Genomic DNA, 25859 nt, shown 5'->3' with positions numbered 1-25859 from the left:
TACAAAGACAAAACCATCAACAACAGCATAAACACAGCCTTGAAAACCCGAAGAGAAAATCTCCTCCAATACACAGAGAAAAAAAACAAATAACCGAGTACCTCTAGTCACCACATACAGCCCAACACTTGAAGGGATCAAAAAGATAATCAAAGATTTACAACCCATTATAACAGAGGATGAAACTCTGAAAGGAATATTCCAACAACCCCCATTATTGGCTTTCAGACAACCACCCAACCTCAGACACAAACTAATCAGCAGGAAACTTCACTCTGATTATGAAGTCACAAATAATGGTAGCAAACCCTGCAATAAAAAACGCTGCAAACTATGCAACCAGATCAATCTATCCAAAAGTGTTACACACAAAAATGGGACCTTCAATATCATGGGATCTTACAGCTGTACCTCAAGTAATGTTGTGTACCTCATCCAATGCAAAAGGTGCAGCAAAGGATCTTATGTTGGTGAAACAGGACAGAAGTTGCAAGCGAGGATGAATTTGCACAGACATACCATCAAAGAACATAAAGAAGACAGTTTATGCACACCTGTGGGACATCATTTCTCACAATCGGACCACACTATAGAAGACCTCAATGTCTTTGTTCTTAAAGGGAATTTCAGAACTATCCAGGAAAGGAAAACGTTTGAACTAAGAATGATACTTCTTTTTGACACGAAGAATAATGGCCTGAATTTAGATATTGGTTTCCTTACACATTATGCTAAAGTTTTACGACCGCTCTGTGACTAGCATTCCCCCCCCCCCCCCCCCATCCCCCCTAGCTCTCCCTCTGTCTCATCTCACTAACTCTGCTGCTATCTTTATTACCATTGATTTGTATGTGTTTGGTTTTCTCTTTTTTTTTTTTTCTTCTTCTTTAACATTCTGCTTAAAAATTTGTGAATCAGTACTGCTTGGACCTTGAAGAAGGGGACATACCCCGAAAGCTTGTCCTGAAAAATTGTATGTTAGTGCAAATAAAAAAAGTATCACGGACAGTACTCAATTTTCTCTGTCACAATTGCACTAATACAGCTACAACCAAATCGAGTTTCAATTTGTAAGCAATCAGGCAGGCCCTTGTACTACATGGTTTTGGTAAATCTGAAGACAAAAATCATCAGAAAATCGGATAGTGTGTATGGGGCTTAAATGAGCACACCAAAATGTCTGAAGGGCAAACTTTGTACTTCTTATGCTGAGGCAGGTGTACTCTCTGGTCTCCCGTGGAATTCCTGATGATGACTTTACAGGTAGGTATAAATAGAAGGCATCTCTCACATCTTAAGTTAGGTGCTTTCTGCCTCTGCACCTTTATTCAGAGTTCTCATCTAGTTAAATGACAGACCCATATGAGACAAGTTTAAAAGCTTTAAACAAGCTTCAGTGCTGCACCTCTAATTACACTACTGGTGGGACTGAGTTAGTTACATGCTGCAGCATGCAGACTTGGAGGGAAACCAGCGGCCAGGCGCCCCCAGGCAGCAGTGCGCCCTAGGCAGCTGCCTAGTTTGCCTAGTGGTAGCACCAGCCCTGATTGCGAGCACGTGAGCCAGAACGGGGATTTGTGTATGTAAACACACAAATCCTCATTCTGACAGGAGAGAAGAGACAGATCTGCTGTTCGTAGTAATTACAAAAAGCGATATGTCTCCTCCTCCAGTCAGTCCCACCCCCCCAGTTAGAAACACTCACGAGGGAACACACTTAACCCCTTGATCGCCCCCTAGTGTTAACCCCTTCTCTGCCAGTGACATTTACACAGTAATCAGTGCATTTTTATAGCCGATTGCTGTATAAATGTCAATGGTCCCAAAAAAAGTGTCAAAAGTATCCGATCTGTCCGGCGCAATGTCGCAGTCCCGCTAAAAATCGCAGATCACCGCCATTGCTAGAAAAAAAAAAATAATAACGCCATAAATCTTTCCCCTATTTTGTAGACGCTATCTTTTTGCGCAAACCAATCTATATATGCTTATTGGGATTTTTTTTTACTAAACTGATAAAGAAATGTATTTTTTAAACATTTTTTGGGGATATTATAGCAAAAAGTAAAAAAAAAAAAAAAAGTTTTTTTTTTTTAACATTTGCGCTTTTTTTTTTTTTTTTGTTTATAGCGCAAAAAATAAGAAACCACAGTGGTGATCAAATACCACTACAAGAAAGCTCTATATGTGGGAAAAAAAAGGTTGACCGCACAATTGTCATTTAAAGTGACGCAGTGCCGTATCGCAAAAAATGGCCTGGTAATAAAGGGGAAAAATCTTCTGGGGCTGAAGTGGTTAACAAACACTTTTGCTGATTAATAAAACAACTACCAACAACAGTCTACCTCCCTTTCTTAAAATGGAGTTGCAGGCTTTTTTTTGTTTAATCAAAGTCAGCAGCTACAAAAAGTGTAGCGCCTGACTTTTAATAAACAGACACTCGCTTGTCCCACGCTCCAGCGATGCGGCTGCACGGAGCCTCGCTCCTCTTCCCCTCCTCTCCATTGAAACTATGGGCACACGGCCATGGCAGCTTGCGGCTTCACAGCCGGGCGCGCACTGAGTCACTCTGCGCACTCTGAGTGCACAGGCTATGTTTTGGAACCTGTGACATGTTCCAGAAGATTGCCGAGAGGGAGGGGCTGCCTAGGGGGAGAGGAGGAGTCGCTTAGACAGCCCGTAGTCAGAAGAAAGACAGGAAGTCCCACTCAAAACTAGTCACCCGCTCCCCCCCCAAAAAAATGACATGCCAATTGTGGAATGTAAGGGGATGAGGAGTGCTTAAAGCTCAAGTTCCACTTTTAAATATCTGATTTCTTGCTGAATGACAAAGATCAATGAAGAAATGACCCACCCTTTTTTTTTTTTTTTTTTTTTTTTTTCTTCAATTTACATATAAAAATCTAGAATCTTTAAATATTTCATCTCAATGATTAAAGATAGATCAGTCCTTGGAAAGCAGCAGCAGCAGCCAGTAAATCTAGTGAGAAATCAGTTATATCCTGGAACTGGAAGTTTGTGTCCCTCCTTGGCTTCAAAAAATGTATACGATAACATAATATTTTCCACTCCTCCCATCCTGGGATCCTCTGCAAACTCTGGGTCAATGTAGAAGAACACCGGCATGTCCACTTCTTCGTGGGGGTTCAGTCTCTGCTCTTCAAAGCAGAAGCACTAGAAAAAGTTCAATACAAAATTAGGTTTACAGCACAGCTATTGCAATACCTAAAGTAGTTGTAAAGGCAGAAAGTTTTTTTTACCTTAATGCATTCTCTGCATTAAAGTGATTGTAAAGGCTCGCTTTAAAAAAACAAAAACAAAAAAAAAAAAGTTATACTTGCCTCCTCTGTGCAGTTGGTTTTGCACAAAGCAGCCCCGATCCTCCTCTTCTCGGGTTCCTCTTCTGCTCTCCTGGCCCCTTCCTATCGAGTGCCCCTCAACCCACAGCTGTCTATGGGGGCACCCGAGCCGAGTCAGTGTTTCCTGTATACATTCAAACACGGAGCCCCACCCCCTTTCTCCCCTGACTGGCTGACAGACTTTGACAGCTGCGGGAGCCAATGGCGCCACTGCTGTGTCTCAGCCAATCAGGAGCAGTGGTGTAACAAATAATTCTGCGCTACCCAAAAAGAGCGCAGCTAACACAGCAAATAGGATATATGCACTAAAATTGGAAAACAAAAAAGTGTAGCGCTAATATATGAAATCATGAAAAGAAAAATATATAATGAGCAATATAAAAGATAACAAACATACAATTATGTGTATAGTGTAAACTCAGTGACTAATGGTACATCATCAAAACAAAATCCAGAGAGGGCGGCGGAGAGCATGGGGGGAGATGGAGAGCTCAGGGAGGGCGGCAGAGAGCATGGGGGGAGATGGCGAGCACAAGTAAAAAGTAATAATAAATATGTGATATGAGTCCCATATGTATGAAAAACTTCATATGAAGATCGTGACGGGGAACAGATAAAATCCTGAAGTAAAGAAACACCACCACCAACAATAAGGAGGCTTACCGTAACGTTTGAACCCAAAAGAACATACGTTCGATGGGTCAAACAAGCTTGTGTTGTAAAACAACCAATAAGAATGCGGAGTCCTATGGAAGTTGCAACAGGAACCAACGACCGTTCATGGACTGATGTGTCTCTTGGAAGTGGTGCCCCAATATACATGCGTAGCAATTGGGTTAAAATTGGGAGAACAGAAAAGGCCACACAGTGTAATTCCGTATATAAAGATGAAAAATGTATTAAAAAGAGGATAAACTCACATTTTAGTAGATAAAACAGTGCTGTGCAATATAAAATGGCAGCGGTGGGGTCCTACCCAACGCGTTTCATCTCCTTGGACAGCGTCATAGTCCCCCAGGGGACCACTTCCAAGAGACATATTTATTATTACTTTTTACTTGGATTTTGTTTTGATGATGTACCATTAGTCACTGAGTTTATGGTATTTACACTATACACATAATTGTATGTTTGTTATCTTTTATATTGCTCATTATATATTCTTCTTTTCATGATTTCATATATTAGCGCTACACTTTTTTGTTTTTCAATCAGGAGGAGTGTCCTGGATGGCTGAGGGGATCGTGGACAGAGAAGGGGCTCAGGGTAAGTATTAGGGTGTGCTGGGGAGGCTGCTACACACAGAAGGTCTTTTACCTTAATGCATGCCTTTACAACCCCTTTAAAAAAGGTAAAAAAACCTTCTGCATGTAAAAAAGTACAATTTTGAATACAAAAATATTTTCTACTACCTGTTATAAAGCATATCCAATAAAATCAATATTCTTTATAAATTTAGGGCAAAATGTATTCTGTTACATCAAACTGCTTTTTGGGGTATAGTTCTGATGGTGATCAAGATACTAAGTATTCATACCCCTTGACATTTTCCACATTTTGTCATGTTACAATCAAAAACGTAAATAAATTTTATTGGGATTTTTTATGATAGACCAACACACAGAGGCACAAAATTGTGAAGTGGAAGGAAAACGATAAATGGTTTTCAACATTTTTTTTTTACAAATATGTGAAAAGTATGGTGTGCATTTGTATTCAGCCCCCCTGAGTCAATACTTTGTAGAACCACCGTTTGCTGCAATTACAGCTGCAAGTCTTTTTGGGGATGTCTCTACAAAGCTTTGCATATCTAGAGAGTGACATTTTTGCCCACTTAGCTCAAGCTCTGTCAGATTGCATGGAGAGCATCTGAACAGCAATTTAAGCCTTGCCATAGACTCTCAATTGGATTTAGGTCTGGACTTTGACTGGCCCATTCTAGCACCTGAATATGCTTTGATCTAAATCATTCCATTGTAGCTCTGGCTGTATGTTTAGGGTTGTTGTCCTGCTGGAATGAGAACCTCCACCCCAGTCTCAAGTCTTTTGCAGACTAACAGGTTTTCTTCTAAGACCAGCTTCCCTGTCCCTGCTGAAGAAAAGCATCCCTACAACATGATGCTACCATTACCATGTTTCATGGTGGGGATGGTGTGTTCAGGGTGATGTGCAGTGTTAGTTTTCCGCCACTCAGAGTTTTGCTTTTAGGCCAAAAGTAGAGCACCTTCTTCCACATGTTTGCTGTGTTCCCACATGGCTGCTTGCAAACTGCAAACGGGACTTCTTATGACTTTCAACAATGACTTTCTTCTTGCCACTCTTCCATAAAAGCCAGATTTGTGGAGTGCACAACTAATAGTTGTCCTGTGGACAGATTCTCCCACCTGAGCTGTGGATCTCTGCAGCTCCTCCAGAGAGTTACCATGGGCCTCTTGGCTGTTTCTCTGATTAATGCTCTCCTTGTCAGTTTAGGTGGACGGCCATGTCTTGGTAGGTTTGCAGTTGTGCTATACTCTTTCCATTTTTGGATGATGGACTGAACAGAGCTCCGTGAGATGTTCAAAGCTTGGGGTATATTTTTTTTATACCCTAAACCTGCTTTAAACTTCTCAACTTTTTCCCTGAGCTGTCTGGTGTGTTCCTTGGCCCTCATGATGCTGTTTGTTCACTAACAAACCTGAGGGCTTCACAGAACAGCTGTATGTATACTGATATTAAATTACACACAGGTGGACTTTATTTACTAATTAGGTGACTTCTAAAGGCAATTAGTTCCACTAGATATTAGTTAGGGGTATCAGAGTAAAAGGGCCTGAATACAAATGCATGCCACACTTTTCAGATATTTATTTGTAAAAAAAATGTGAAAACGATTTATCATTTCCTTCCACTTCACAATTATGTGCCACTTTGTGTTGGTCTCTAAAATCCCAATAAAAGACATTTACGTTTTTGGTTGTAACATGACAAAATGTAGAAAATTTCAAGGGGTATGAATACCTTAAGACACTGTGGGGGTTATTTACGAAAGGCAAATCTACTTTGCACTACAAGTGCAAAGTGCACTTGAAAATGCACTGAAAGTGCGCTTGGAAGTGCAGTCACTGTAAATCTGAGGGGAAGATCTGAAATGAGGGAAAGCTCTGCTGATTTTATCATCCAATCATGTGCAAGCTAAAATGCTGTTTATTTTCCTTGCATGTCCCCCTCGGATCTACAGCGACTGCACTTCCAAGTACTCTTTCAGTGCAATTTCAATTGTACTTTGCACTTGTAGTGCAAAGTGGATTTGGCTTTCGTAAATAACCCCCTGTATGTCACCAGTAGATCTTTATATTAGCCTCCCACAATTTCCTGCGTAACAAAATATAGGACTATGAATTGGAAGGTATGCAGTGTAAACCAATCAGAATTTGCCGTATTGGATAGTGCCTCCAACCCAATGGTCACATAACCAGTAACCTCGGGAGAGAAAAGATGAAAGTTTTCTGGCTGAGGTTAACATTTTGAGGTTCACCGGTTGTTTGTCTTACCTGAATTTTGTTAAAATATTGTCCGGCTTCATAGGGGATGACATTGTATGTGGAAATTCCAATGACTGGCTTATCTGTGGAGTTTTTTGCTTTATAAAATGCTAATGCAGTTTCACCTGGGACCAGCTAGATTAAGAGATTAAAACAAGTTGTTTAGATGATTAAAACAGGAAACAATTTTTATACCATTCAATGGAATGAGAAATCTATCATTTATTTGCATTACATACACTTCCACAGACTATTACAGGCTTTCATCACAGAATTCTGTCATGTATAGCCTACCTTTTTATAAGGCACGTGTGGGTGGCTGCGGCAGAGAGACACTGCAGGAGCAAGAACTGCATCTATTACACAAATCTGCATTTCTACAAGTTTATGGTGACTAGAATGGTCCTATAGTTTCATTAACCGCTTAAGCCCCGGACCATTTGGCTGGCCAAAGACCAGACCACGTTTTGCGATTCGGCACTGCGTCGCTTTAACTGACAATTGCACGGTCGTGCAACGTGGCTACCAAACATAATTGAAGTCCTTTTTTCCCACAAATAGAGCTTTCTTTTGGTGGTATTTGATCACCTCTGCCGTTTTTATTTTTTGCGCTATAAACAAAAAAAGAGCGACAATTTTGAAAAAAAATGCATTATTTTTCACTTTTTGCTATAATAAATATCCCCAAAAAATATATAAAAAAACATTTTTTTCCCTCAGTTTAGGCCGATACGTATTCTTCTACATATTTTTGGTAAAAAAAAAAAAAAAAAATTGCAATAAGCGTATATTGATTGGTTTGCGCAAAAGTTATAGCATCTACAAAATAGGGGATAGTTTTATGGCATTTATATTAATAATTTTTTTTTGTTACTAGTAATGGCGGCGATCAGCGAATTTTATCGTGACTGCGACATTATGGCAGACACTTCGGACAATTTTGACACATTTTTGGGACCATTGGCATTAATACAGTGATCAGTGTGATTAAAATTGCATTGATTACTGTAAAAATGTCACTGGCAGTGAAGGGGTTAAAACTAGGGGGCAGTGAAGGGGTTAATGTGTGTCCTAGTACGTGTTCTAACTGAAGGGGGGATGGGACTGTGCAGGGAAACTAACAGATCGCTGTTCATACTCTGTATGAACAGACGATCTGTCAGTTCACTCCTCAGAGAACCGGAAACTGTGTGTTTACACACACAGCTCCCAGTTCTGCGTTTGCCCCGAGCGATCGCGGGAGCCCGGCGGTGATCGGGCACTGGCATCAGCTCAGGGAGCGAGCGGCGCTTGCACGCCACCGGATGTTACCGACGTAACATAACGATGATTCGCGCAGCCATGTTGCCGCAGTTGTGGTCGTCAAGCGGTTAAATTCACCCTACTTAAGCATTCCTTGTGACAATCCAACATTAGCTGGGTAAATACACACAGAAATAACACAAACTAGGACCACCTTAAGTGTTGGCCAGGGAGAGACTAAATATGATTTACCGGTGTCTTCGTTTCAGAGGGCCAGTGCATGAATTACATAGGATTTTTACTTGTTCTTAGGGGTTAAGGTGTTATGTTCTCCCAGACCGTTGTACTTAACCGATTGCCGCCCGCGTAATGTCATAGGATGTTGCAGACCGAGCTGTGATATCTGAATGATGCCTGCAGCTACAGGCATCATTCAGGTATCGTCTTTTAGAGCCGGCGATTCCCTTCACCATAAGAATGATCATAGCAGCTGACCGTTCTTACAGGCCGATGCTTCTCCTGGCTTGCCCCTGCCATCGGCGAACTGGAGAAGCAACCGACCAGCCCCGGATGCTGACCATAGAGATTTCCGGCCAAATGGTCCCCAGAGTCTCTATGATCGTTCGGAGGCCCGGGTGCGATGTTATGACATCACACCCGGCCTCTGCATTTGAAAAAAATGCTGCCGCGTCGGCTAGGAAACTGAGATCTTTATTTTGTATTTATTTATTTTTTTATTTCAGGCTTCCCAGCCTAGGAGGTGAGATCTGGGGACTTATTGATCCCAGATCCCACTGTAAAGAGGACCTGTCAAGCACTATTCCCATTACAAGGGATGTTTACATTACTTGTAAAAGGAATAAAAGTGATCAAAGCGTCATTCCACGAGCGTGTGCATTTTTTAAGTGTGACATGTTGGGTATCTATTTACTCAGCGTAACATCATCTTTCACATTATGCAAAAATGGGCTAACTTTACTGGTTTTTTTTTTTGTTTGTTTTTTTTTATGCATGAAATGTTTCTTTTTCCCCCCAAAAAAGCATTTGAAAAATTGCTGTGCAAATACCCTGCAAGATTAAATGTTGCAACGACTGCCAGCTTATTCTCTAGGTTCTCTGCTAAAAAATATAATGTTTGGGGGCTCTATGTAATATTTTAGCAAAAAAAATTATGATTTTTACATGTAGGAGAGAAATGTAAGGATGGCCTGGGTGGCAAATGATTAAAGTGGCTAGAGAGGTTAGTGTTAGAATGGGGGGGGGGGGTCTATAGATGCAGGGATTTTAGAATTAGGGTGGACTTTCACTTTAATATTGATTTGTCTTTTACAAACACCCATGTGAAAAAGTACACCACAAATAAAAGGTAATAGTGTATACTTGAACAAATGAATGACATGTAAAAAGGACATGGTGTATTCATTTTCATAATCTAAAATTAAAATGCTGATTTATTATATGAAAAACGTAAGCACACCCCTACATTTACCACTTCAAATCAATGAAATTAGAATTGAGTGTTCCAGATTCAGTGCCAATGATTAGAACCTCTATAGGGAGTATGCTAGTCTTCCATAACCTGACTATCTGATGCTAAAAGAAGTGGCCAAGAATCCCAAAATGTCCAGCTGGAGTGAAAGTGTATGCATCTACACTGAGAAAGAGAATGCACAAATTTATCCTGGATGAGAGGTATGTTAATAAAAATCATTGCTGTTCATAAAGACTACAGAGTGATATTACTAATTCACACCTATAGGACATACCCATACGTCCTTGGGTTGGAGTAGTCCATGGCTGCAGTCCTGGCCCTGGTATCTTTTTTTTTTTTTCAGTGATCGATGCTCTACAATGTAAAAGCAATGCGAGCAGTTAAATATCCGCTGGATCGCTTTTCCATGGGGTGGGCAGAAGGGGTCCCCCAACCCACCATCACCTTTCGTTACCTTTCCCGGCTCTCCTGTTCCACCGGGGAGGAGCCCAGGACTGAAGCCGGCAGTTTTGCCAGCTTACCATAGAGATGATTGAGTTGCTGCAAACAAAAAGACAGTACTTTCGGAAAAAACCTCAACCAAAAATGGTGGAATTGTTTAGGCTTGAGGTTGCTTTGCAGCTTTAGGGCCTAGGCAGCTTGCACAGAGTCAACTTTACTTTCTGTTTCAAAGTTGAGGAGTATGTAAGGTCATCTGTCAAAAATTTGAAGGAGAAACAATCTTTTAACAAGATAATGGTCCAAAGCACACATGCGGATCGGAGGGGAGAGGGATTACAATGCAACATGCTGCAGATTTTCTACAGTGTACAACCACATGGTTGGTTCTGCATGGTACTGTGCGCATGGTGTGGAACACACCCAGCTGCTGTGAAGGGCGGAGGGAGCTGAGGAATTAATATGAAAGAAATGAGGTACAAAGGAATATTTTTGAAAGTGTGGAAGTATACAGATAAATTTCTATTGCTCATTTCATGTGAGTAATGAGTTTAAGGCTCTGTTTCCAGTAGTGTGACTTGTCATGCGACTTTGGACGCAAAGTCCATGACAAGACACAGTCCATTGATTTCAATGGCACCCGTTCCCATCTATGCGACTTTGAAAAGGTACCTGCACTACTATGATGCAACTTTGATCCAGAGGGTGTAAAGTTGGATCAAAGCTGCACAACTTTGGAGTCACACTAGTGGAAAAGTAGCCTAAGGCTATATTGCGACTTTGGAGTGCGACTTTGATGCAATTTTACACTCTCTGGATCAAAGTCGTATCAAAGTAGTGCAGGTAACCTTTTCAAGGTCACATAGATAGGAATGGGTGCCATTGAAATCAATGGGTTATGACTTGTCATGCGACTTTGTGTGTCCAAAGACGCATGACAAGTTGCAATAGCGGAAATGTAGACTAAAGCCTCGTACACACGGTACAATTGTTGGCAGGGGATTGTCTGTTGACAGACTGTTGTCCTAAAATCTTACTGTTAGTACGCTCCTTTTGACTATTGTTCAACTTTCGGCCAACAAATCTTGGATGGCAGGCTAGTAAATTTTCGGCGCACAACGGTCAGATTTTTGTATCGTCTGTACACAAATCCGTCACACAAAAGTCGAAAGTACAAACACGCATGCTCGGAATCAATGCTCACCAAACATGAAATTAGCAGAAGGGGCCCAAAGGGTGGCGCTCAAGAGCTGAAATTCCCCGTAGTACCTCACTACGTTCGTGTTTGTGGCACCACAATTGTGTACCGTTGGTATGCAAGACAAGATCCTGGCACACACCCTTAAGACAAAAATCAGACGCTCGGATGGCCAACAATCGTACCATGTGTACGAGGCTTTAGTGTGGTTGCCTGTACTTTAGTGATCACTGTAGACTGTGAGCTGAGACCCCAGAGCACTTCCAGCTATACTGTATATGTGCACTGCAGGGGTCCAGAGGTGCGGGGGGCTGTGTAATGTAAAGGGGTCCAGAGGTGTGGGGGGCTGTGTAATGTAAAGGGGTAGTGGATTTGAGGAACTCCAACCTTACTTTTTAGCATATGAAATTTCAAACAAAGATACTTGGGGTTGATTTACTAAAACTGGAGCGTGCAAAATCTGGTGCAGCTAAGCTGTTCATGGTAGTAAATCAGCTTCTAACTTCAGCTTGTTCAATGAAGCTTTGACAAAAAAAAAAAAAAAAAAACTGGAAGCCAATTGGTTTCTATGCAGAGCTGAACCTGATTTTTTACTCTCCAGCTTTAGTAACCCCGATGTCTCCGAACCTGCTCTTGCTGTCAGAGCTGCAAATGCAATAAACTATTAAATGTATGCTTCAAGCTGTGTTTGGGGTGTTGTATACCAAGAGGCACCTCTAGGTACATGTACACAATCTACTGCTGACAGTAACAAGTGGTGCTCTACTTCTGTATATAAAGTGTCTATAAAATGTAATCCTCCTCTACTGTCAAAGAACATTTAGTGACAATGTATTCTTTTTTTTTTTTTCACACTGATGAATAATATTTAGACTGAGTACTTACATAGATCTCAGACTGCTGAGGTCGGAAGTTCCAGTGCAGGCTGGCATGTACATCTGCATTAAATGTGACTTTAATGACCCGATCCTTTACAGGCTCCATAGACTCAATCTGCTCTGAATCGTGTCCAGCCACTGCTTTTCCACCAAGACCTGTAGACTAAACAAGAACTGTATAAGTAATTAATCTTATAAGCAGTCTACACAACATAAAATTATATAGATCAGTCACACCTGTTCCAGGAACAGCTAGGCCCCCCCCCCCAAACTTTACCAGATCACACAACCAAGCATCCTTGTGTCAGCCAAGTAATCCCTATGAACTGTCTTCAGATAGTACAGCTTTCACTTCTGGATAACAGAGTTTTAGCTTTAGGCAGTAGGGAGTGGCAGACAGTTCAGAGGTTAGAACAGTGCTATGAATGGGCCTGGCAGAGTTTATGACATTCAAACGTTCTACCAGTGATTTATATTCAGTAACTGTGCTGTGTCATATTTTAGTTAAAGTGTGCTGGGGACCTCATGGCAGACCTAACCTCCGTATTATGGTCTGCATTAATCCATATTAAAGCCCCTCATTTATAGGTCTCCTATGATACATGCTTGGAGCGTGCAAGGATTGTTCGCTGCTCTAACAAGTGATCTCCCTTTTCTTTGTTTTACTTAGTCCCCTTTCACACTGGGGCGCTTTACAGGCGCTACAGCGCTAAAAATAGTGCCTGCAAAGCACCCTGAAAGAGCTGCTGCTGTGTCTCCAATGTGAAAGCCCCGAGGGCTTTCACACTGAAGCGGTGCGCTGGCAGGACGGTAAAAAAAGTTCTGCTAGCAGCATCTTTGGAGCGGTGAAGGAGCGGTGTATACACCGCTCCTTCCCATTAAAATCAATGGGGCAGCGCGGCTATACCGCCGGCATAGCACTGCTGCAGCAGCGCTTTGCGGTGGTTTTAAACCTTTCTCGCCCGCTAGCAGGGGGTAAAACCGCCCCGTTAGCGGCCAAATACCGCCACTAAAATTAGCGCCGTTTTACCGCTGGCGCCCGCACCGTCCCAGTGTGAAAGGGGTCTTAAACATTTATTAAAAATGATTGAAACAGAAAGGTGCCAGGAATAGGCCTCCTGAGCACCGGTTCACACTAGCGCGATGGCAGACATCACATGTGATTCGCATCTCATTAATGTGCAGATCATATGCGATGTCTGTGCGATGCGATTTCAGCCATACAAATTGTGTGGCTGAAATTGAATTCGCACCAAAATGGTGTAGGATCCTTTTTTTGCCTCGCACTGTGATCGGATCACATGGGTGTTCACACCTATGCGATCTGATTCCTACATCGTTTCACAGCTCGCACTGCGATCTGCAAACCAATCGGGGGGTGTCATTAACTTTGCATTGACACCCACAGCTGTTTGCAGATCTCAGTGTGAACTACTGTGTGATTCAGTAACCCGCATTAGATTTGCAGGGTTTCTGCACTACACCAGTTGGAACCGAGCCTTCAGGCCGGTTTCACACTGGGGCGGTGGGTGCATCGGCGGTAAAACGCCGCTATTTTTAGCGGCGCTTCACCGTCGTTTTAGCGGCGGTATTCGGCCGCTAGCGGGGTGGTTTTACCCCCCGCTAGCGGACGAAAAAAGGGTTACAACCGCCCGCAAAGCGTCGCTGCTATGCCGCTGATTTCAATGGGCAGGAGCGGTGAAGGAAGCAGTGTATACACCGATCCAAAGATGCTGCTAGCAGGACTTTTTTCAGCGTCCTGCTAGCGCACCGCTCCAGTGTGAAAGCCCCCCGGGGCTTTCACACTGGAGAGACAGCAGTGGCTATTTCAGGTCGGTTTTGCAGGCACTATTTTTAGCGCAATAACGCCTGCAAAACGACCCAGTGTGAAAGGGGTCTTAAAGTGGTATTAATTGCTATATTGTAACATTTTGACACTGCATGCTGTTCTCAGTGTGTCTCTGTCTGCGTCCAGGGCTGATCACTTGCATGGGCTCACTGCATGAGTGGTTACATCCAAGCCTTGCTTTCAGTGGGGCTGGAATTCTCACAGCTGATCGCAGACAGGGTGCATTCACACTTACACAGGAGTAGAGAGACCTGCATTCAGATGATGTTTTTAGGGGTTATTGTAGCGTACCCAGTGTACATTACTGGTTAATATTGGACATATGTGTAAATGGGTGGTGCTGCGCTAATCCTAAATACAAGAACCAGTGTGGCTTAGGTGATAGACATAACTTATATCACCAAAATAATACATAATAAAAATAAAATTAAAATGATGGTATTAGTATTATGACTAATACAGTGACTAATAAAGAGTGGTGCGTATAGTATTCTGGATATAAATAGTATAGCATAAAACGTGACAGAGATTAATAAAATAAAACACACATGTTGAAGGGTAAATAGCAGTGATAATAGAGCTGACTAAACATCAGTATCTGACAACAATCCTAAATAAAGTGCATAATGATTGAAGCTGTGTGCATCCACAGCTCAAAGGTGACAATGTGTACAGTGCAAACAATAGGTGCAATGTGAAAACCTCTAAACAGTGGAGTAGTTCGCTACCCCTGATGAAGTCACGTGAGGTGTGACGTCACTCGTAGGGACGGGACAGGCTGCACACACTATCAGAGGCATACGAGCTCGCCGCTCGTCGGATCAAAACTGCTGTTTTTAAATTTTAATGTGAGTACCTATAATTTTGAATAAAAAGAAGTATTATTTACCAAACGGGATTACACTATTGGCTTTCTTCCTGCCTTATCATCCTTAACATCCCCCCCCGCACTACATCTGAGGGAACCCCATCCTAGGATCTAGGTCGGTGAGGGACGCGCTGGAGCCCATAGGCGGATGCTACAAAAGCTATCCTGGTTACATGCTTTTGCCCTATTACCTTAAGGTAAGGGGCCATTACCCACTTGAGTGTCTGCACACGAAGAAGCACTTGATGTGATTCACCTTAGCACTCTAACTGCAACGTGTGCATGCTAGGACGTTGCTGTCACATATTTAAATTCAAAGGACTCTTTTTTTTCTTGTGAAAGTTTTTTTTTTTTTTTCATTTTTTCCATTGCTTTTATCCTTTTTCCTTTCTTTCCATTTTCCAATTTTTGGGACACTTATCGTATCATTTTTTTGATGAAGTTCTGCACATTATGCACTTTATGCAAAGAGTAGCAAACTACTCCTTCACTGTTTAGAGGTTTTCACATTGCACCTATTGTTTGCACTGTACACATTGTCACCTTTGAGCTGTGGATGCACACAGCTTCAATCATTATGCACTTTATTTAGGATTGTTGTCAGATACTGATGTTTAGTCAGCTCTATTATCACTGCTATTTACCCTTCAACATGTGTGTTTTATTTTATTAATCTCTGTCACGTTTTATGCTATACTATTTATATCCAGAATACTATACGCACCACTCTTTATTAGTCACTGTATTAGTCATAATACTAATACCATCATTTTAATTTTATTTTTATTATGTATTATTTTGGTGATATAAGTTATGTCTATCACCTAAGCCACACTGGTTCTTGTATTTAGGATTAGCGCAGCACCACCCATTTACACATTCATTCAAAAGGTCAAGTGTTTACCTTAATCGGCGCATGCAGCTTTTCCATCCTCAGACGCTTCCATATCTGATAGCGCGGGGACAACTCTCCCTAATACCTAATATTGGACATAGATGCAGTTGCTCACATACTGCACAGTGTGCATGTAACCCTCATTTGATTACTTCTGTTTGCTGGTGGTCACCACCTGCCCAGACCCTCTGTACATTTTCAGGATAACTCCAGGCATGCAAGGTCGTTCAAGCAGTGAAATGACAATGATGCAAGATGAATTTTAGAACTGTACAGAAAGTAATTTGCACCTTTACAATCATATATGGGCGTATAGGGAGAAAACAAGTGTGTGCTTTTTATACAGGGCTTGACAAATTTGCTTTGAATCTAGGAGCCAGCTAAAAAAGTTAGGAGCCAGTTTTTTTAAATAACAAATTTTACAGGTGGAACGTGTTCCCAAAGACGAACTTATCTTTTAGTCCCTTCACAGCCAGAGCCATATTTGCGGGTTTTTTTGCACATATTAAAAAAAAAAATCATTTTAGGCCTGAAGATTACATGAAACCCCCAAACATTATATATTTTCTGAAAGTTGAAATTCCTAGAGAATTTGCAGCTACAGGCATCAGATATCTTTTTTTAGCAGGCGATTCCCTGCAATGTAAAAGCCATCATAGCGGCAGTTTAACTGCCGCCCTCCGGTGCTGAATCCGCCCCCTGAATAAAGTCGCCAGTGGCGGTTTACCATAGAGCTGGCCGGGGACCAGATGGTGCACCTCTAGCAGACATGATACAGGAGCTGCTCAGAGACTGCAGACGTGGTGCAAGAGACGGTCAGAGACTGCAGACGTGGTGCAAGAGACGGTCAGAGACTGCAGACGTGGTGCAAGAGACGGTCAGAGACTGCAGACGTGGTGCAAGAGACGGTCAGAGACTGCAGACGTGGTGCAAGAGACGGTCAGAGACTGCAGACGTGGTGCAAGAGACGGTCAGAGACTGCAGACGTGGTGCAAGAGACGGTCAGAGACTGCAGACGTGGTGCAAGAGACGGTCAGAGACTGCAGACGTGGTGCAAGAGACGGTCAGAGACTGCAGATGTGGTGCAAGAGACGGTCAGAGACTGCAGACGTGGTGCAAGAGACGGTCAGAGACTGCAGACGTGGTGCAAGAGACGGTCAGAGACTGCAGACGTGGTGCAAGAGACGGTCAGAGACTGCAGACGTGGTGCAAGAGACGGTCAGAGACTGCAGACGTGGTGCAAGAGACGGTCAGAGACTGCAGACGTGGTGCAAGAGACGGTCAGAGACTGCAGACGTGGTGCAAGAGACGGTCAGAGACTGCAGACGTGGTGCAAGAGACGGTCAGAGACTGCAGACGTGATGCAAGAGACGGTCAGAGACTGCAGAAGTGATGCAAGAGACGGTCAGAGACTGCAGACGTGATGCAAGAGATGGTCAGAGACTGCAGACATAATACAAGAGATGGTCAGAGCCTGCAGACATGGTACAGGAGATGAATGAAGCCTCGCCAGTGCCTGGATCAGAGCAGCGATCTCCCGATGTGTCACAGAGTTGGATTTGAATTTCCCAGCCGCAGTAACAATGCCCCACCTCCTGTGGTCACGTCACTCCGATTCAATTTCCCACCATTGGATTAGTGTGCTGTCTATCACAGGAGGCGGGACATTGTTACTGCAGCTGCCTGGACAATTCAGCTCTGTGACACACGGCGATCATGTGCAGGGAACGAGTAGCAGAGGAGTAGCGGGGGTGCAGGGAACGAGTAGCAGCGGGGGTGCAGGGAACGAGTAGCAGCGGGGGTGCAGGGAACGAGTAGCAGCGGGGGTGCAGGGAACGAGTAGCAGCGGGGGTGCAGGGAACGAGTAGCAGCGGGGGTGCAGGGAACGAGTAGCAGCGGGGGTGCAGGGAACGAGTAGCAGAGGAGTAAGGGGCGGTAGGGAAAGAATAGCGGAAGAGCAGTGGGTCAGTGTAGGAGTAGTGGGCGGCAGGGAAGGAGTAGCGGAGGAGTGGTGGGGGGCAGGGAAGGAGTAGCGGAGGAGTGGTGTGGGGCAGGGAAGGAGTAGCGGAGGAGTGGTGGGGGGCAGGGAAGGAGTAGCGGAGGAGTGGTGGGGGGCAGGGAAGGAGTAGCGGAGGAGTGGTGGGGGGCAGGGAAGGAGTAGCGGAGGAGTGGTGGGGGGCAGGGAAGGAGTAGCGGAGGAGTGGTGGGGGGCAGGGAAGGAGTAGCGGAGGAGTGGTGGGGGGCAGGGAAGGAGTAGCGGAGGAGTGGTGGGGGGCAGGGAAGGAGTACTGGAGGAGTAGTGGGGTCAGTGTAGGTGTAGCGGAGGAGTAGTGGGAGGCAGGGAAGGAGTCGTGGAGGAGCAGTGGGGTCAGTGTAGGAATAGCTGAGTAGTGGGGGTCAGTGTAGGAGTAGCGAAGGAGTAGCGGGGGGGCAGGGAAGGAGTAGCGGGGGGGCAGGGAAGGAGTAGCGGGGGGGCAGGGAAGGAGTAGCGGAGGAGTAGTGGGGACAGGGAAGAAGTAGAGTTCAGTATGTGGCAGTAGAGTGTTAGTATGGTGATGAGTGAAGAGTACCTGGCAGTAGAGTGTTAGTATGGTGAAGAGTACCTGGCAGTAGAGCGTTAGTATGGTGATGAGTGAAGAGTACCTGGCAGTAGAGTGTTAGTATGGTGATGAGTGAAGAGTACCTGGCAGTAGAGTGTTAGTATGGTGATGAGTGAAGAGTACCTGGCAGTAGTTAGTATGGTGAAGAGTACCTGGCAGTAGAGTGTTAGTATGGTGAAGAGTACCTGGCAGTAGAGTGTTAGTATGGTGAAGAGTACCTGGCAGTAGAGTGTTAGTATGGTAAAGAGTACCTGGCAGTAGAGTGTTAGTATGGTGAAGAGTACCTGGCAGTAGAGTGTTAGTATGGTGAAGAGTACCTGGCAGTAGAGAGTGTTAGTATGGTGAAGAGTACCTGGCAGTAGAGTGTTAGTATGGTGAAGAGTACCTGGCAGTAGAGCGTTAGTATGGTGATGAGTGAAGAGTACCTGGCAGTAGAGTGTTAGTATGGTGAAGAGTACCTGGCAGTAGAGTGTTAGTATGGTGATGAGTGAAGAGTACCTGGCAGTAGAGTGTTAGTATAGTGAACAGTACCCGGCAGTAGAGTGTTAGTATGGTGATGAGTGAAGAGTACCTGGCAGTAGAGTGTTAGTATGGTGAAGAGTACCTGGCAGTAGAGTGTTAGTATGGTGATGAGTGAAGAGTACCTGGCAGTAGAGTGTTAGTATGGTGAAGAGTACCTGGCAGTAGAGTGTTAGTATGGTGATGAGTGAAGAGTACCTGGCAGTAGAGTGTTAGTATGGTGATGAGTGGAGTAGAGTATCTGGCAGTAGAGTGTTAGTATGGTGATGAGTGGAGTAGAGTACCTGGCAGTAGAGTGTTAGTATGGTGATGAGTGGAGTAGAGTACCTGGAAGTAGAGTGTTAGTATGGTGATGAGTGAAGAGTACCTGGCAGTAGAGTGTTAGTATGGTGATGAGTGAAGAGTACCTGGCAGTAGAGTGTTAGTATGGTCATGAGTGAAGAGTACCTGGCAGTAGAGTGTTAGTATGGTCATGAGTGAAGAGTACCTGGCAGTAGAGTGTTAGTATGGTGATGAGTGGAGTAGAGTATCTGGCAGTAGAGTGTTAATATGGTGAATAGTACCTGGCAGTAGAGTGTTAGTATGGTGATGAGTAGAGTATCTGGCAGTAGAGTGTTAGTATGGTGATGAGTACCTGGTAGTAGAGTGTTAGTATGGTGATGAGTGAAGAGTACCTGGTAGTAGAGTGTTAGTATGGTGATGAGTGAAGAGTACCTGGCAGTAGAGTGTTAGTATGGTGATGAGTGAAGAGTACCTGGCAGTAGAGTGTTAGTATGGTGTTAGTATGGTGATAAGTGAAGAGTACCTGGCAGTAGGGTGTTAGTATGGTGAAGAGTACCTGGCAGTAGAGTGTTAGTATGGTGATGAGTGAAGAGTACCTGGTAGTAGAGTGTTAGTATGGTGATGAGTGAAGAGTACCTGGCAGTAGAGTGTTAGTATGGTGATGAGTGAAGAGTACCTGGCAGTAGAGTGTTAGTATGGTGATGAGTGAAGAGTACCTGGGAGTAGAGTGTTAGTATGGTGATGAGTGAAGAGTACCTGGCAGTAGAGTGTTAGTATGGTGATGAGTGAAGAGTACCTGGCAGTACAGTGTTAGTATGGTGATGAGTGAAGAGTACCTGGTAGTAGAGTGTTAGTATGGTGATGAGTGAAGAGTACCTGGCAGTAGAGTGTTAGTATGGTGATGAGTGAAGAGTACCTGGCAGTAGAGTGTTAGTATGGTGATGAGTGAAGAGTACCTGGCAGTAGAGTGTTAGTATGGTGATGAGTGAAGAGTACCTGGCAGTACAGTGTTAGTATGGTGATGAGTGAAGAGTACCTGGTAGTAGAGTGTTAGTATGGTGATGAGTGAAGAGTACCTGGCAGTAGAGTGTTAGTATGGTGATGAGTGAAGAGTACCTGGCAGTAGAGTGTTAGTATGGTGATGAGTGAAGAGTACCTGGCAGTAGAGTGTTAGTATGGTGATGAGTGAAGAGTACCTGGTAGTAGAGTGTTAGTATGGTGATGAGTGAAGAGTACCTGGCAGTAGAGTGTTAGTATGGTGATGAGTGAAGAGTACCTGGCAGTAGAGTGTTAGTATGGTGTTAGTATGGTGATAAGTGAAGAGTACCTGGCAGTAGGGTGTTAGTATGGTGAAGAGTACCTGGCAGTAGAGTGTTAGTATGGTGATGAGTGAAGAGTACCTGGTAGTAGAGTGTTAGTATGGTGATGAGTGAAGAGTACCTGGCAGTAGAGTGTTAGTATGGTGATGAGTGAAGAGTACCTGGCAGTAGAGTGTTAGTATGGTGATGAGTGAAGAGTACCTGGCAGTACAGTGTTAGTATGGTGATGAGTGAAGAGTACCTGGTAGTAGAGTGTTAGTATGGTGATGAGTGAAGAGTACCTGGCAGTAGAGTGTTAGTATGGTGATGAGTGAAGAGTACCTGGCAGTAGAGTGTTAGTATGGTGATGAGTGAAGAGTACCTGGCAGTAGAGTGTTAGTATGGTGATGAGTGAAGAGTACCTGGCAGTAGAGTGTTAGTATGGTGATGAGTGAAGAGTACCTGGCAGTACAGTGTTAGTATGGTGATGAGTGAAGAGTACCTGGCAGTAGAGTGTTAGTATGGTGATGAGTACCTGGTAGTAGAGTGTTAGTATGGTGATGAGTGAAGAGTACCTGGTAGTAGAGTGTTAGTATGGTGATGAGTGAAGAGTACCTGGCAGTAGAGTGTTAGTATGGTGATGAGTGAAGAGTACCTGGCAGTAGAGTGTTAGTATGGTGATGAGTGAAGAGTACCTGGCAGTAGAGTGTTAGTATGGTGATGAGTGAAGAGTACCTGGTAGTAGAGTGTTAGTATGGTGATGAGTGAAGAGTACCTGGTAGTAGAGTGTTAGTATGGTGATGAGTGAAGAGTACCTGGTAGTAGAGTGTTAGTATGGTGATGAGTGAAGAGTACCTGGTAGTAGAGTGTTAGTATGGTGATGAGTGAAGAGTACCTGGCAGTAGAGTGTTAGTATGGTGATGAGTGGAGTAGAGTACCTGGAAGTAGAGTGTTAGTATGGTGATGAGTGAAGAGTACCTGGCAGTAGAGTGTTAGTATGGTGATGAGTGAAGAGTACCTGGCAGTAGAGTGTTAGTATGGTCATGAGTGAAGAGTACCTGGCAGTAGAGTGTTAGTATGGTCATGAGTGAAGAGTACCTGGCAGTAGAGTGTTAGTATGGTGATGAGTGGAGTAGAGTATCTGGCAGTAGAGTGTTAATATGGTGAATAGTACCTGGCAGTAGAGTGTTAGTATGGTGATGAGTAGAGTATCTGGCAGTAGAGTGTTAGTATGGTGATGAGTACCTGGTAGTAGAGTGTTAGTATGGTGATGAGTGAAGAGTACCTGGTAGTAGAGTGTTAGTATGGTGATGAGTGAAGAGTACCTGGCAGTAGAGTGTTAGTATGGTGATGAGTGAAGAGTACCTGGCAGTAGAGTGTTAGTATGGTGTTAGTATGGTGATAAGTGAAGAGTACCTGGCAGTAGGGTGTTAGTATGGTGAAGAGTACCTGGCAGTAGAGTGTTAGTATGGTGATGAGTGAAGAGTACCTGGTAGTAGAGTGTTAGTATGGTGATGAGTGAAGAGTACCTGGCAGTAGAGTGTTAGTATGGTGATGAGTGAAGAGTACCTGGCAGTAGAGTGTTAGTATGGTGATGAGTGAAGAGTACCTGGGAGTAGAGTGTTAGTATGGTGATGAGTGAAGAGTACCTGGCAGTAGAGTGTTAGTATGGTGATGAGTGAAGAGTACCTGGCAGTACAGTGTTAGTATGGTGATGAGTAAGGATGAGCTCCGGCGTGTTCGCATGGCGCACGTGCCGAGCCCGCCAGGAAGTCGGCACGGCGCAGCGCTAATCACAGGCAGGGAGACATTTCCCGATCTCTGCAGCCGCACATCGGGAAATGTCTCCCTGCTTGTGATTAGCGCTGCGCCGTGCCGACTTCCTGGCGGGCTCGGCACGTGCGCCATGCGAACACGCCGGAGCTCATCCCTAGTGATGAGTGAAGAGTACCTGGTAGTAGAGTGTTAGTATGGTGATGAGTGAAGAGTACCTGGCAGTAGAGTGTTAGTATGGTGATGAGTGAAGAGTACCTGGCAGTAGAGTGTTAGTATGGTGATGAGTGAAGAGTACCTGGCAGTAGAGTGTTAGTATGGTGATGAGTGAAGAGTACCTGGCAGTACAGTGTTAGTATGGTGATGAGTGAAGAGTACCTGGTAGTAGAGTGTTAGTATGGTGATGAGTGAAGAGTACCTGGCAGTAGAGTGTTAGTATGGTGATGAGTGAAGAGTACCTGGCAGTAGAGTGTTAGTATGGTGATGAGTGAAGAGTACCTGGCAGTAGAGTGTTAGTATGGTGATGAGTGAAGAGTACCTGGTAGTAGAGTGTTAGTATGGTGATGAGTGAAGAGTACCTGGCAGTAGAGTGTTAGTATGGTGATGAGTGAAGAGTACCTGGCAGTAGAGTGTTAGTATGGTGTTAGTATGGTGATAAGTGAAGAGTACCTGGCAGTAGGGTGTTAGTATGGTGAAGAGTACCTGGCAGTAGAGTGTTAGTATGGTGATGAGTGAAGAGTACCTGGTAGTAGAGTGTTAGTATGGTGATGAGTGAAGAGTACCTGGCAGTAGAGTGTTAGTATGGTGATGAGTGAAGAGTACCTGGCAGTAGAGTGTTAGTATGGCGATGAGTGAAGAGTACCTGGCAGTACAGTGTTAGTATGGTGATGAGTGAAGAGTACCTGGTAGTAGAGTGTTAGTATGGTGATGAGTGAAGAGTACCTGGCAGTAGAGTGTTAGTATGGTGATGAGTGAAGAGTACCTGGCAGTAGAGTGTTAGTATGGTGATGAGTGAAGAGTACCTGGCAGTAGAGTGTTAGTATGGTGATGAGTGAAGAGTACCTGGCAGTAGAGTGTTAGTATGGTGATGAGTGAAGAGTACCTGGCAGTACAGTGTTAGTATGGTGATGAGTGAAGAGTACCTGGCAGTAGAGTGTTAGTATGGTGATGAGTACCTGGTAGTAGAGTGTTAGTATGGTGATGAGTGAAGAGTACCTGGTAGTAGAGTGTTAGTATGGTGATGAGTGAAGAGTACCTGGCAGTAGAGTGTTAGTATGGTGATGAGTGAAGAGTACCTGGCAGTAGAGTGTTAGTATGGTGATGAGTGAAGAGTACCTGGCAGTAGAGTGTTAGTATGGTGATGAGTGAAGAGTACCTGGTAGTAGAGTGTTAGTATGGTGATGAGTGAAGAGTACCTGGTAGTAGAGTGTTAGTATGGTGATGAGTGAAGAGTACCTGGTAGTAGAGTGTTAGTATGGTGATGAGTGAAGAGTACCTGGTAGTAGAGTGTTAGTATGGTGATGAGTGAAGAGTACCTGGCAGTAGAGTGTTAGTATGGTGATGAGTGAAGAGTACCTGGCAGTAGAGTGTTAGTATGGTGATGAGTGAAGAGTACCTGGCAGTAGGGTGTTAGTATGGTGAAGAGTACCTGGCAGTAGAGTGTTAGTATGGTGATGAGTGAAGAGTACCTGGTAGTAGAGTGTTAGTATGGTGATGAGTGAAGAGTACCTGGCAGTAGAGTGTTAGTATGGTGATGAGTGAAGAGTACCTGGCAGTAGAGTGTTAGTATGGTGATGAGTGAAGAGTACCTGGCAGTAGAGTGTTAGTATGGTGATGAGTGAAGAGTACCTGGTAGTAGAGTGTTAGTATGGTGATGAGTGAAGAGTACCTGGTAGTAGAGTGTTAGTATGGTGATGAGTGAAGAGTACCTGGCAGTAGAGTGTTAGTATGGTGATGAGTGAAGAGTACCTGGCAGTAGAGTGTTAGTATGGTGATGAGTGAAGAGTACCTGGCAGTAGAGTGTTAGTATGGTGATGAGTGAAGAGTACCTGGCAGTAGAGTGTTAGTATGGTGATGAGTGAAGAGTACCTGGTAGTAGAGTGTTAGTATGGTGATGAGTGAAGAGTACCTGGTAGTAGAGTGTTAGTATGGTGATGAGTGAAGAGTACCTGGCAGTAGAGTGTTAGTATGGTGATGAGTGAAGAGTACCTGGCAGTAGAGTGTTAGTATGGTGATGAGTACCTGGCAGTAGAGTCGGTAGAGGGGCACAGCGGCGTAGGACATCCCCACCATACCCACAACAGTGGCGGTGACATAGGTGAGGACAGTTTTATTCCTCGTCCTCCATCCCGGCTCCGGCCCCTTATTGCTGTACCCGCGGGAACCCCAGGACATCCGAAGCAGGCCCAGCCCGGGACTCCGCCTGCACCCCAATCTCCACACTGACAGCATTGTCCCTTGGGAAGTCACATGAGCCGGTGCTCCGTCAGAATGTATAACGGAAGTCCCATTCCGTCACCGCCATCTTGCTATACCCGCACTCCTCTATAGTAAGGATACACTGAAAAGGGGGGAGGCGGACATCTTGCTACACCCACCGGAGTTTTGCATTTTACACTTATTTTTAACAGTAAAGTGAATTCATATAGTGAAATAAGTACTTAGAACTCCGTCTGACTGGTTAGATGTTGAATTTTAAAAGCAGCGAACTTCTGTCAAATTAGCAAACCTATGAGACGAGCAGGCTTGCCGCTGCTTTTAAAATTCAACATCTAACCAGTCAGACGGAGTACTGCATTTCACTATATAAACTCACTTTACTGTTATAAATAGGTGTAAAATGCAAAACTCCGATGGGTGTAACAAGATGTCCGCTTTACCCCTTCTCGGTGTAACCTTACCATGGAGGAGTGTGGGGTGTAGCAAGATGGCGACGATGAAACGTCACTTCCGTTACACATTCTGACGGGTCGCCAACATCGACCGCCTCACATCCCACGAGACTTCCTGTCTCCTCATACGAGGGTGGGTGGAGTATGTGGGGGACGTCACAGGTCATCTTCTCTCTGTCTCTGACTACAAGCAGCAGCACAGTGTTCTATATGTTTCATTCAGTAATCAGATATCAGGCTTAATGTTGTCCTCACTTATTGTACAATGTCCTATCCCAGGACACAATGAGGGGGAGGGGCGGTGACTACACGTGAGCCATGATGGTGCTCCCACTCATAGAGGAGATGATGGATGGTCTCAGGTTCTTTCCATCCATGTACTGGCAGTAACATGTCACCAGGAATTATTTCCTGCATATTCTAGAATCTAAGGCCTCGGTCACACAGAATGTAGTCACCCACACAGGTGACACATGGGGAGCGATGTCTGCAGCCGCTGTGTCCCACTTGGCTATAATGGGACTACCTGCACAGGACAGATACACCCCATGTGGACAAGGCCTAATCTGTAGAGAATGGCACACAGCTCCTCACTTTTCACCTAGAAATCACAGCCTAATGTCCGAGACACCATTTCATAGAGCGCTATGTCCTGTAGTCACCTCTCCAGGGTATTCACCAAGAGCAGTACCTCCACCCCCTTCCCGAGAGAGGACCTTTACCCACCATTATTCTATGTTCCTTCCCATTCTACAA

The 25859-nt window shown here is 44.3% G+C and overlaps 1 protein-coding gene across 1 annotated transcript; it reads right to left on the bottom strand.

The window, feature by feature from the left end:
- Positions 1-2901: 2901 nt before the first annotated feature.
- COX11 (cytochrome c oxidase copper chaperone COX11) lies at positions 2902-24749 on the bottom strand. Its single transcript, XM_073608184.1, has 4 exons — positions 24454-24749; positions 12136-12291; positions 6890-7015; positions 2902-3171 (listed from the first exon to the last, which is right to left on the bottom strand). Exons 1-4 carry the CDS (start codon positions 24661-24663, stop codon positions 2989-2991), a joined length of 675 nt encoding a protein of 224 aa, XP_073464285.1. The 5' UTR covers positions 24664-24749; the 3' UTR covers positions 2902-2988.
- Between the last annotated feature and the right edge of the window lie 1110 nt (positions 24750-25859).

This window comes from Aquarana catesbeiana, linkage group LG12 (genome assembly GCF_042186555.1).
Source record: "Aquarana catesbeiana isolate 2022-GZ linkage group LG12, ASM4218655v1, whole genome shotgun sequence".
Taxonomy (NCBI): Eukaryota; Metazoa; Chordata; class Amphibia; order Anura; family Ranidae; genus Aquarana; species Aquarana catesbeiana.
The sequence above is the reverse complement of the archived record's forward strand: the minus strand, read 5'-3'. Positions and strand labels throughout refer to the sequence as shown.